General features: G+C 43.4%; 1 protein-coding gene across 1 annotated transcript in view; it reads right to left on the bottom strand.

Moving 5' to 3' along the window:
- MTREX (Mtr4 exosome RNA helicase) overlaps positions 1-13,580 on the bottom strand; it is an 865,138-nt gene that overhangs the window by 782,258 nt on the left and 69,300 nt on the right. The window contains exon 5 of the mRNA XM_078675087.1: positions 523-635. Coding sequence (XP_078531213.1) covers positions 523-635 — 113 coding nt within the window. The remainder of the gene's footprint in view (positions 1-522; positions 636-13,580) is intronic.

Here is a 13,580-nt window from a genome sequence, read left to right as displayed (position 1 = left end):
CCAACTGGTGTGCCTGATCCCCCCTGGTCATGTATCCCAGCTAACCTGCTCTCCAATTCCTTCAGGCTTATTGTCGATTGACCCAATAATACAGCATTATAAAAATGTATAAAAATTAGTAAATACAAACAGGGATGGTTCTATCTTTTCTTATGCAGTTTCACAATACTAAAACCCGTGCATAATATACTTTCTAAGTTCTACGTGCAGGAAACAAACGCAAAATAATAGATAAGCAAGTCTGGAATGCTTTTCAAAAGCCAGAGGAAAGCACCTGGTTGAGATTAAGGCCATAACTGCAAATCATCTATTTCCTGTTGATACCTGACTGCCGAGCAATTAATTTTACGCAGTGATTTGCAAACAACCATATATTCCAACACCTGTAAAATAATCTCACATTATCAGTGAACAAGAATGTTAAAAGTCACAGAACACTCCAAAAGTAGCATTCCAATTTCTCAAATTAATGCAATGCAAATAAATAGTAAGTCATTAAAAAACAAATTAACTGTCACTTACTCGGCACACACAGTTTTCCCAGCTGATGTATGAGCAGAAACCAAGACGGACTGGTTATTATCAATGCACAAAAGGGCTTCTCTTTGGAAAGCGTCAAGGATAAATGGATATTCCTGTTAACAAAATCAACATTAATAAAGGCACTGCAACTGCTTTAACTGTATAGTGTGCTTTTTGAACAACGCATGCCATATACTTTACCTGAGACACATCTCAATTTATATGTATTAACTGAACAGCACTCATGGAGGACATGAACAAATGGTAATGTACAGACCAGTAATTTTACTAAAATCATTGACTGCAGAGTCCAGCAGTGAGAGGCCCATTACTAATCTTCAACACATAATACTGGGGAAGGTTTTAACTAGCTAAGATTAGACATTTGGAAAGCAGCATTTTTATTTGACAAATAAACATTATTCTGCCTGCATGGAACTCAAATCTCATCTCACTTTGGGATTATGTGCTTTCCATCCATGATTTTTACCCTCCGTATATTTGTTCTACCAAACTTTGAAAGGGTTGCACAGTGTCAGAGAGGTCTAGCTAGCTTCCTCTTTGATAAATGGTCACTTCGTGGGGCACAAGCCGTTGGGTTTCTCAACAGGTAAAGAAATCATGAGCCCAAATAAACTATATGACAGCAAGGAAAATTTTTGGATCTGGTTCCATTCATTTGGGAAATCACTGCAAACTTGTCTTTTGGAGCATTGATCAGTAGAATGGGGGGCCAAGAGCTTTGGATTTGTCAGGATGCAGATCACAGCATGTGTTGGGTCAAAGGTCACCCCTGGTTGGTCTGCTTATACATCCAGCCTCTATTTTGGGCTTTCTGACGTACCTTTATATTTATCTGGCCACTGGCTGTGCACTTCAAGAACAATAGGGAACGATTCATGTAGGTCTTTGCTTCTCTCCCATCAGCTTTATACTCTGCTAGAAATGGAGGCGCACACAAATTAAACGCACAACCAAAGGAGAATGTGGCTATCCCTCATAAGGCTACAGGTAGACTGATGGGTGCTGGTAGGCAACACTCCTGAGCATAGCCATCATTAGCTGTAACTTAAAAGATTCTTAACCTTCTTGGTAAAATAGTTGTCTCCAAAACTGGGATCCTTATATGCTTGTGCTTACAAATATACACATGACTTGTCCATGCAGGGTGCCATCTAGGGTCAGACTGCACGGTATACAATGGTCCCCTGTAAAGCAGTTGACTACTTTTGATTATGTATAACCTGGAACAATCACTGGGGATTTTGTCACAAAACACTGTTTACATTTGTTTTAGTTTCTGCTCAGAATTCACATTCAAACTAGATCTGAATAAAAGGACTGACTGGAACCAGACCATCTTCCTGAGTAGCCTGGTTCACCGAGTTCAGTGATAGGACTACCAGTGTCCAGATGTCTGGTCTATTCCTGCCCCACTACACTTGAACAAGTCGTCTGGCTTGCTTCTCTCCTAATACACATGCCCCCATCATCTGTGGCATTCTCCTTAGTGATATGCTTGTAATATTTTGTACAGGAAGAGGAAATTTGTTCAGAAGGCCTGCCCTCTGTGCATGTCCTACTGGTGCTCCCTCCTCTCTTTTGCCCAACTGTAATTAAGATTATTTTTTACCATCTTTTTCATTCGAAATTTCAAACATAAACCAACGACATTTACAACTTTCACTGTTGTATGTACAATCTTTGTATTGATTGATAGTTTCAGGCCCATTAGGCTTACAATCTGTAGAGACAGAGACGGCGAGACAGAGAGACTCTCCCTCGCCTAGGACTCTGCTGAGGTGCGTGCCATCGTCACTGTTTGGGGAGTGGTTAGGAAGAGGTGTGGCGTAGAGACCAGGGCGACTGACTCCAGAATCTGGAGATCACGGTTCGATCCCGGTGCCGGCGGCAGATTAGCCCAGAACCATGTGACTCTGGGCAATAGCTTGCTTAATCTTTCCGACGGCCCCCAGCACCTAGAGACCCTTAGGGGTGATTGTTCGCGCTTTACAAATGTGGATTATATATTATATATCATAAGTGCAGTTCCATTCCTGTCTTCATCAATAAACAATAAGAGTTTCAATTACTCCAAATCTTTTCCCAGTTTCTAGGGAAGCCCCTTCCTTTATAGAGCTCTTTTTCCACCAGCATACACCAGTCCATATTCCGCAACCAGGTTTCCAGATGCAGAGAAGTTCCAGCTCCCCAGGCTTTTGCAACATTCCTTTTGGCTACAATTAATACCAGGGTGATCCACACCTTCTGTAATCTAGTTACCTCCATCCCCTACACACATTAGGCACATACTATTAGGTGAACTCGCCAGTCCCCCCTCGTCCGGACCGTCACATACAATCTGATTACCAACCAAAAGACTTGTATATCGGGACATTCTTAGAAGAGGTGAAAAAGGACCCCATCTGCCCGTATCCTCGAAGATTCAGAGAACAGCCTGACATGGTAGGAACCTGGACACCTAACCGGCCACTTGCCTGTAGCCTCCAGTTCTGGTTTGTCCAGTTATACCGCTGCTGCCTGGGTTTTCACCAATCACTGTTCTACTCTCCAGCAGATGCCCTACCCACCCCAGGACTTACTTAATGCAGGCCGCAGCATGACCACGTGCTGCGGAAGGCCAAAGGCAACCCTGACTGCGCCTAGCACCACGAGCCCTGGCCCTCCTGCCCTCCAAAGATACACCATCAGCGAGCTCTACACCCTCGACGCTGCAACAAACACTGCCACCACACCGATCCATGCTCCACAGAAGGGCATTTAACCTGTACTCACTGCCTCTTCACCTGCCACAGCGCACACACCAGCCCCACCCCAAGCACACCACAGACACCACTTGAACAAAAACACAAACTAGCATGTGCCTTTCTCAACACGCTCACTATGCAAGCATTCCAACCAGTTGCAGGACCTCGCCGCCACCCTCGCAAATGACAGTCTTCTTCACAAGATCTGGCTCAACCAAACATCCGCCCCAGCGATCCCCGACTGATTTAAAATCACTCACCAAGATTGCACCAACAAGCCAGGACAAGGATAAGCCATCATCCACAAAGACCATACAGTGCACCACCACCAGACAACACCACCGCGAATCCCATCTCAATTTCAAGCTCCAAATGGACGAGAAGGTAACCATCAGAGGCACACTCGCATAACTACCCCCAATCCCGCACTCCAGCTTCTGCAACACCATAGCAGACTTCATTGCGTCCCTAGCCTTAGACTCCAAGGACTACATCTTCCTCTGTGACCTAAATTTCCACCGACGACCCCAGCACCGCACACCTTCTTGACAGTATGAGCAGCCCTGATGGACCTAGATCGTCCGCAAACCTACACACCGCTCGACACTGGCTAAGATCTTCAAGTGACTACCCTCACACACGAGAAGCACTCTGACACAAGCCCGCATCACTAGCCCACTGGGCTACGGCAGCACCTTCTCCGTAGGAGCCACTGCACACCTCCTACAGAGACAGAACAACACGGCCAGACTCATCCCGGCCTTCCATGATGAACCCAGATCACACCACACCTCAGGCAACCCCACTGGCTCCCTTTACGAAAGAGAGGCCAATTCAAGCTGCTGTCACACACACACAAGGCTCTACACAACTAAGGACGTGCCTACATTAACCACTGCTTGAACTTCACCAACTGTTGAGAAGACTACGCTCCGCCTCCCTCTCACGTGCCCATACTCCCTGCATCTACAGAAGCAGAAGTGGAGGACGCTCCTTCTCCCACATCGCAGCAAAGATCTGGAACAGCCTCCCCACGCAACTCCAGACCATCACCTCACTTCCATAATTCTGAATGGCCTTCAAGACATGGCTGTTCGAATTAGCCCACGGGTCCGGCAAGCGAATGGATCCCTTTGTGGTAATTAGCTGCACTTTATAAATCCGGATTGATTAAGGCCTATTTTCAGCAGGACAGTTCGGGAGCAGTATGAACAATGTAATATACATAGCTGTACCTATTGAAACCTCTTTAGGGGCGCTGAGAGCCTCCCCCATTCCCCATCCTCAAAGTTGCCCAAGGCCAATATCCCACTATTCCTTTAGCTGTTGTAGAGCATCAGGGGTGTGGTTTATGGTCGTTTTATATATTAGTGATGTTGTTCTTTTGGCCGTAGTTTTGCTCAAGTGGCTTCCCTCCAGGGGCAAGGATTCCTCCAACTCTGTAACCTTCACTAACACTGATCGCAGGGCAGGTCTCACCTGTAGATATCACCATGTCAGGGAGGCTACCAACTGATAGTCTCTCATTAACTTAGACAGGGGAACAATATCTCCCTTAACAGCTACGTCTCCCACTGTGGATATGCCAATTAGGTCCCACCTAGCAAAGCCCCCCCCCCCCCCCCAAGTCTCCCCTATGCTACCAACATCTCTACATCCCAGAGTAGGCTAATCGTTTTTATTTTTCTTAACAGAATGTAATCGCTGTTCTGGTGGGCAGTCCGCTCAACGTCCACCCACCAAAGAGCGCTTCTCGGTATCCTCGGACACTCATTGAGTCTGTCCATTTGTAACGCCAGTTCAGTCTGTGCAATGAAGGCCCAGTCAAACCATAATTAAAGTGATGCCCAGCAATGTTTTTAAACATCTAGAAGGGCAATTTCCCCATCATATCAGTAGATCATTAGTTTGGACAAGGCGATTGCCCTGGGCCACAATCCATAGTAGTAGTAGACAAACGTTAGTCTCACTTGCCTTTACGTTTTAGGGACCGCATGAGGCGTGTTTTTTGTAACACAAACGAGGCAAGGACATCATTTTAAATAAAGCCGCCTTGCCCAGAAGGGACAGTCCCAGGGCACACCAGTGTCTTTCAGGCGATTCAAAAGCAGAATTAGGTTCTGCTCATGAAAAATCCACATCGGGTGTTATGTATATTCCTAAGTAGCAGAATGTACTCCCACTCCGTACAGTGGTCACCCCACAGTACAATCGTAGGCTTGGTATTCCTCCCCTTAGTGGGTATATTCAAGACTAATGCCAAATGATGACATACTCTGAGTATTTACCAAAATTCATGAGCATTTGCATTAATCTGCACTGTCATCTCAGGGTTTAAAGTATAGATTAATATCCGCGTATAAAGATATTTTGTCCTCCCAGACCCCACCCCAGTCTAGGCCACTGACCAGTGGATCTAGTCTTATCCAGGCACCTAGTGGGTCCAGCACCAGAGCAAAGATAATTTGAAAGAGATGGCATCGCTGCCTGGTGCCTTGGAGTCTGAATATTGAGGAATAAGCCCGGTTCACTTTGACCCGGGCCAGTGGGACACTGCATAGCAAGCGGACCCACTGCGTATATCTCAAGGCCAAATCCCAACCTGCGCAATACCGCAAACATACAAGTCCATTCCAGCGTGTCAAATGTCATTTTAGCGTCCGAAGATCTACTAGGGCAGTCTCACTCAAGTTTTCGGCACAAAGCCTGTTTGATCCCGGTGAATCAAAGAGTGAATCACCTCTCTTAGTAGTCTGGCCAATATTTTGGCCCAATCTGCCAGGGTTTCCCCTTCTTATGAATAACAATGGTAGCCAGGCGTTAATCTTGCTGGAGGGTGCCCCGCATTTTGCTCTCTTTGCACATGGTTAGTAGGTGCATGCTAGTTTTTTGGACATCACTTTATAAAGCCTCACCAGGAGTCCGTTAGGGCCCAAGGCTTTCTATGCCTGCAGCTCCAGTATTGCTGCGTCACTCTCCCCCAGCCCTATGTCCGTTTCTAGATACTCTGCATCCTCCTGTGTTAGTCAAAGGAGGCAAATGTCTTTAAGACAACCAAGGACTCTGCTGCCCTTCTCAATCACCTCAGGGGAGTATACCTTGGTGTAAAAGGTGGAAAAGGCTTCGACTATGCACTCTCCCCTCTAACCAAACCCCTGGCCTCAATTTTAACCTCTAGCACCCAGTTTCACGACTGATCCATCTTGTCCAGTCAGGCGTTTGACCGCTTTATTTCAGTCATACAGATGATGGGTAGTAGCTGTGCACTGCCAGGGAAGCATAGTTGCTTGAACGTCAGCCTATAGCGCACTCCAGGTCCAACCCTGGCCTTCAGACGTCGTCCTGTTCAATGACTTCTTTCTCTAGCTCATCCATTTTTGCTCTTGTATCTCCTTTAAATCCTGAGATCAAGGATAGGGCTGGCCCCTAACCACAGATTTGTAAACTGTGCCCCCATTTTCCATGAAATATTGTTCTCTACATTTGAGTCGCACCCATACCCTGCGCGGTTTTAGGTACCAAGGGTTTGAATTGACAAACACCCACCTGAGTTCTAGATTGAGCACTGCTCACACTAGAGAATGCTCTAAAAATCCCCTGGCCAGGTGTCAGACCTCTGAAATTTGTTGCGCCTGTTTGTCAAGTGAGGATGTAATCCGTGCGGGAAAGGCTACCATGTGCATCAGTGTCAAGCATATTGCCTATCTTGAGGGGTGTGTAGTCTCCATAAGTCCACCAGGCCCATTACAACCAATAAATCACAGAATGGTCTTGGTTTGCCATCGGCTATCTTAGTCGTCAACCTATCCCAACCATCACTCACCACCATATTAAAGTCGCCACTTAGCATCATCACTCCGGCCGGTAATTGCAAGAGTAGAGAATTTACATCTGGCAATGCAAGGGTGTTTTGTTTGGGTGGGATGTAGATTCAGCACACATTCATCAATACGTCCTCCCAGTGTCCTACAGAGCCACATATCTTAAGTAGTATACCCACCCCACTAGAGCCCAAGATGTACACTGCATGAGCTAACATTTTGTATCCCAATCGGTCTATAGCCTTGTAAGTGCTGCCACCATGTGTGTTTCTTGTAATAAAAATATGTCCAGGGAATGCCGTTTAAGATATTGTAGGACTACTCCCCATTTTATCTTGTCCCCAAGAAAATGTACATTCCACAAAAGTACTTTCAATCGTCACGTTCTGGCAATGTTAAAATCGTTACTACTTCTGATCAGGGGCCCCCTCCATCCCTTACCCCTGTGTACTATTCCCCCCTCTACCTGTCACTCCTAACAAGACGTTTGTCTTGTCTATGCTATGAGCTTTCAACTCACATTTCTTTGTAATCTCATGTTTTCCTCCTATGTCTATACTTGGCTCCTGTAACTGATGTAATTTTGCTACCTGTAACTCGCTGATCCTCATGTATTGTAATTGCATTTATAAATCGCTTACTACCCCTGACGAGGCGTCAAAGCGAGTTTTCGGCGAGTAGCACGCTACTCCAGGATCCATAGACGATTAGTGTTTAATTAGTATAGTGAAACATGCCAGTAAATTTTGAATGGTGGATAGGTTAGTCAGTTATTTGGATTCGGAAAGATAACAGAAGGATAAAAGAGGAAAAAAAAAGTTTGTATTTATATAGCGCTTGTTACCTCTGATGGGGTATTAAAGCATGCTACTCCGGAATCCCATAAAGGATTAGTGCTGAATTAGTATGGTGGAATATGAAAGTAACTTGAGTGGTGGGCATTGGTCAGTTATTTGGAGTGGGAAGGGTAGCGGAGGGATGAAAGGGAAGAAAGGTTTGAATTTATGTAGCACCTGTTGTCCTTGATGGGTGTTGAAGTGCTTTTCTGGCGAGAAGGAAGCTACTCTGGAACAGATAAAGGATTAGTGTTGAAAATTAGTAAGTGAAGTATGAAGTAATTTGAGTGGTGGATATGTTATTTAGTTATTTGGATAGAGAAGTGTAGGTTGCGGGATAGAAGGAAGAGGGAAAGAGGTTTGTATTTGTATAGCGCTTGGTACCCCTTGATGGGGTTTTGAGGTGCTTCATTGGCGAGTAGCAAGCTACTCTGGAACCCATAAAGGATTAGTGGTGAATTAGAATAGTGGAATTTAGAAATTGAGAAGTGAACATGTTAGTCTGTTATTTTGATTGAAAGGGATAGTGGAGGGACAGAAGAGTGAGATTTTTTTTTTTAGGTCATAGCAGGAGGAGGCTTTTGGATATGTAAAAAGGTTATTTTTAGGGGAAGAGTTTATAAAGGTTTGTTTTGGGGATCGGTATAATAAAGAGAGGTGTCGGATTGTGTCAAGGAGGGTTGGAGTAGGAGAGTCTAGAAAGGGTTATTTTGGGGATCATAGTAGTAGTATGGGGTTTGGGATAAATGAGAGAGTGGATTTAGAGGATATATTGATAGATGTACAAGGTGAGAGATAGGGTAGTGCATTAGAAAGAGTAGTAGAAATAAGTTTGAGATGGGTCAGAAGGTTGGGCCAGAGGATATATTGAGAGAAGTATAGGCTGAGAAATAGGGTAGTGCATTTGAAATGCTAAATTATAAGAAAGTGATAAATATATAAATACATAAGTACATTGAAAGTATATAGATGCAGAGAGGAGGTACGTATATATAGATTAAAGCTATTGCAAGAGGTACAGCATGAGAAATAGGGTAGTGCATTGGATATGCTTTTTCAGGAGAAAGGTACCAGACACACAGATCCAAGTACATGGAATGTTGAACTGACGGAACACAGATCCGCCATTACAAATCGGAAATGGACAGCACCCATTGCAGAACATTACATTGACCATAACCATGCCCCAGAGGAAACGCAATGGTATATTATCGAGAAAATCAAAGGTAAACCTGGCATGACAACAGAACCTATCAGAAAATGCAGAGAAGTCTTTTGGATCTATACTCTGGAGACAGCCAATAAAGGATTAAACCAAGAGATACCCTGGGATCAGGCTATCAAATAAAATTATTGAAGTAATAAGAAGGATAAAAATTTGAACAATGATTAGGTCATCACCGTGAGAGGGTGGTAAAGATGAGAAAAATCAGGAAAATAAACCCTAAACTTGAAATAATAACATAATGCCATAGCTGACAATGGACCAATATAAGAGTTAGCAGCCTATATAGACATTAAAAAACAATTAGGGGATTATATTATGGCGTAAAATTGGGTCAAGTCTCCCCATCTAGAAAATCTTATTGGGTTAGAGCAAGAAGTTATGATTGTAAACCTAATATTCTAGATATAGGTCACCCTTTATATTCCCCCTAATGTAAAAATGCAATCTCAAAATAAATTAACTATGACGAGTACATGCCAATTAAAAAACAATCAATTATTGGCCCTCTAAACAAAAAAAGATACCACTAAAACTGGTTCGAACTCCTAGAAATTGTCCAGCTGGAAGTAAATATCTCCGAAATAATTAGAAAATAAAGTTCTGTAGATCACGCAAGAAAATAATCTGTGTAGACATAAAACCCATTGTGCTCACGAAGGCGATGAAAGATCAAACAAATACATTACAATCCATATATACAAAGAATGCATGTTAAATAATAAGACCTTTAGGCTAACAAATAAAACACAAACATAATTCGCTAGAGTAAAATGGCGCAGGATTAGAACATAACATAGAATACAATACTGTTACTACCGTCAATTTGATCAAGAAATAAATGGGAAAGATGAAAAAACAATCTTATTTTGTTGACTAAAGCCACACAATATCATAATATATTGCGCAATACAAAGCCCACGATTATCTGTCAGACTAAGGATAAGATGCCCGGGTTAAAAATTACAAGTTGCACTAACTAGAGAAAGATGGCGATGGCCTTAGAGACCGGTAGCAAAACAACACGTTTGCTCCGGAAGTAATTACATATGCTGACGCGCAAGTTCAAGGGAAGCATTTAAAGGGCAACAGGAGCAACGCGGCTCCACCGGCGTGGCTCATATGGGGTGGTGCACCAAACAAGAAAGACAGGTAAGGAATGCGCAGTAATGCAGAGTCTTAGAATTGTAAAACAAGGGTTAATGCTATTGGACATTTTCAGTTATTAAAATATATGGATCGGCATTAGTTTAAATTAGAGCTCAAAGCTTGATAGTGAGGAGCGGGTGGGGGCATGCAGAGAGTCTATTTCCGAGGACATTCCCTGGATTGGGGTGAGGTGGATGGGAGCATGGTGGGTTCAGCATGTTGAGCTCGGCATGCCTGGTTTGATCTCTTCTTGACCCGGGAATGTGTGTGGAGTAAGGGCTCACAGCATGCCCTCGCCCGACCGGAATGCCCCCCTAAGAGGTACAACCAGTAATGCGGAGAGTCTGTCTTCGAAGACATTCCCGAGATTGGGGCGGGGTGGACGGGCATATGGTGAGCTCAGCTTGCCTGGTTTGATCTCGTCTTTGCCCCAGGGGATGTGTGTGGAGTATGGGCTCTCGGCATGCACCCAGATGTCCAGAAGGCCACCCTAAGAGATATCTCATTTAATTTTATGTATTCAATACATCTTAACTTAGTTGTTATAACTAAATTCCCATAAACATCATAGAAGGGACCGGAAGAACTACTCTATATATATATTGAGTATTATCAATATGTACTGTGCACAATGAATTATTTATATAATGTCATTGACCTTTTCAGCTTGCAGACCAATGAAATGAGAACTAAAAATATAGAGCCTTGATTTTTGTATTGAAGTCATCATCGTCCTTTATCTCCGGTAAGGAATAGAAGGAAGGGGGAATATAGGCCATATTAGGGTCTACGACAGAAGTCTGATTAATTTTTGTTAAAGACAAATGTATAGATAAGGAGCATGTGCAATAATACTAAGACAGTATGCTTTACCCTTTCAGAACTAGGAATTTTACTTGGTGGAAGCAACAATAAAGCACTTCTTGCCCAAAAATTGAACAGGAATTAAGATTATCGATCCATGAGGTAATATACACTGCTACAAAAAAGTATTGATAAACCTGTTAGTTTGGATCTTTTCATATCTCACTGCCCAATGGGACTAAGAAAGATGGCAAAGGCCTTAGAGACCGGTAGCAAAACAACACGTACAGATAACTTAAAAAAATGCGCTATATATCTTTACAGTTGAGATAATATTATCAAAGAATACAAGCAATAAGCAGTTTCAGGCAACTACAAAGCCTGTCACCATTAATAACTCAGCCAAATCAGGCGATGTACGTTTTTGAAAAGGTATTACCCTTATTAAAAAGGATATTATCGAAATGTTGACACCCTATGATAATTGAAATCCAATTTCTTTTTATGTTTGACTACTTTCAACAGAAATAAAACCAACTGCTTAAAAGTGAAGGATAAGACAAACAAACATTCTAAATACAAGAGAAGTAGACCAGATTATTTGGAATCAATTCTTACAAGTATAACTGGAATAACAAGTTAAGGCTCAAACATTAGATGTTAACTTCTGAGGGAAATTACAATCTTATGCTCTATTGGGTTTGATTACTTCAGACCGAAACGTATTTTCTGCTAAAAGTGAAGGGAAGGATAACTAAATATCCACAATAAAGGAGAAGTGGAGCTGGAATATTTAGAGCCAATACTTACAGGCATAAATAGAATAATAAAAAGTTTTAAGCTAGACAGTAACCCACTTTTATTTCTACAAATGACAGTAACCCACTTTTGGTGAAGGGTTTAGGAACCTCAATACTTTCTAAAATCAGGCTCAATCTTTGTTGACTATGTTTTTAAGAGATCGAATTACACGGGTGATTAAAGCACAATAAATATAACTCTAGGGTGTGGAATCAACGGGATGCATTTGGCCTCAGACTACTTCATCCTTTTAATGAATGTATAATTTTCTGTGTAAATTGACCTATTAAACAGGCACATTAATCAGAGACCAAACTATTGTTAATCTCTCTCTTTAAGAATTTATGACGGAGTCCTGAGGAAGGAGCAAGCCGAAACGTGTGTAGCCAGAACATAAACAGTCAGTTGCATCATTGAGAAAAAGGCGATAAAATGAATGTTTACAGTTACTAAGAGAGATGTATTATAAATAATATCAGGTCAACAAATGTATCAAGACAAGTGAGAATAATATATGTTGCTGCAAGAATATGTACTAAGACAACCTGTTTTATAGATAAATGAAATGTTTATGAACAAAACAAATATTGACCTTTATGAACTGATTCTTTTTGAAAATGGTTAACATATGGTCGTTTTAAGTAGATTGCTTGATGTCCAAAATGTGTTTGTGACAAGTTTCCACTTCAAGTAATATGCTTTTTAGGTCTCAGCCTGCGCAGGCTGCGCTTGCACAGTCTCGCCGGCGAAATCTTATGTTTTCTAGTGTGGGGGCTTAAACCCGTCCCTCTTCTCCATTGTATGGCTTCCTAAACGAAGGCCAGCCATTGGAGAAGAGGGGCGTATGTCCATTTAAGCCCCGTCATTTTGGGATTCGGGGGCGTGTTTTTTCATGTTCTTTCCCTCTTCCTATTGGCTGGAATTTTACATTCCAGCCAATGCGAAGAGGGGAGAAAGAAAAACACGCCCGAATCCCAAAATGACGGTGCGTTTCTCCGAGGCATTTCTGCTTGACCTCGGAGAAACATGCCGGATATTACTAGGTCCCCGCAGAAGTGTCCATTCGGTTACGGACACACGTCTGTCATTTAACGCAAGCTTTAGGCCGGCAAGCAGGAAAGAAGATACCCATTCCCTGCCACTCGCAGAAACGTCTCCTCAAAAAATAGATGCAGTGGCACACTTATGTCGCGCGACACAATGTTTAGGCCGGAAACGGGACATCCTTGGCACTTGAAGGAGCATCTCCTCTCTCTATGGATCTCCACTCGCAGAAAAGTCTCCTCTCTGTGGCCCGCTGTACTTCCGCACTCTTGTCACGTGACGCCCCTCGCGGATTCACTTGGGTAATGTAGTCCCGGGCCCCAAAGGAGATACCTCTTCTGCCGATAGGCTGTTACAGGGCCCCGGGGAACCTACCGAGGCTCTCGGCCCGCCTGTGTACGGCCGCTTGGAACCCGCACTTGGTGGCGGCCTCCGAGACGCAGGTAAGGCGAGCCTGGCTGCTGCAGAGCGCTCTCTCCCGGGGCCCACGGGCCACACTTACGGGAAATAAAGTCAGTTAGATTAATCTGTGAGGAACAGAATCCATGCACCCCTCCGTCCTCAGGGCCTAATGAATTGAGATTTTCGCCCCTCCCCTTAAGGGTGGGTA

The sequence above is a fragment of the Lissotriton helveticus genome, chromosome 2_1, assembly GCF_964261635.1.
Source record: "Lissotriton helveticus chromosome 2_1, aLisHel1.1, whole genome shotgun sequence".
NCBI classification, from domain to species: domain Eukaryota; kingdom Metazoa; phylum Chordata; class Amphibia; order Caudata; family Salamandridae; genus Lissotriton; species Lissotriton helveticus.
The sequence above is the reverse complement of the archived record's forward strand: the minus strand, read 5'-3'. Positions and strand labels throughout refer to the sequence as shown.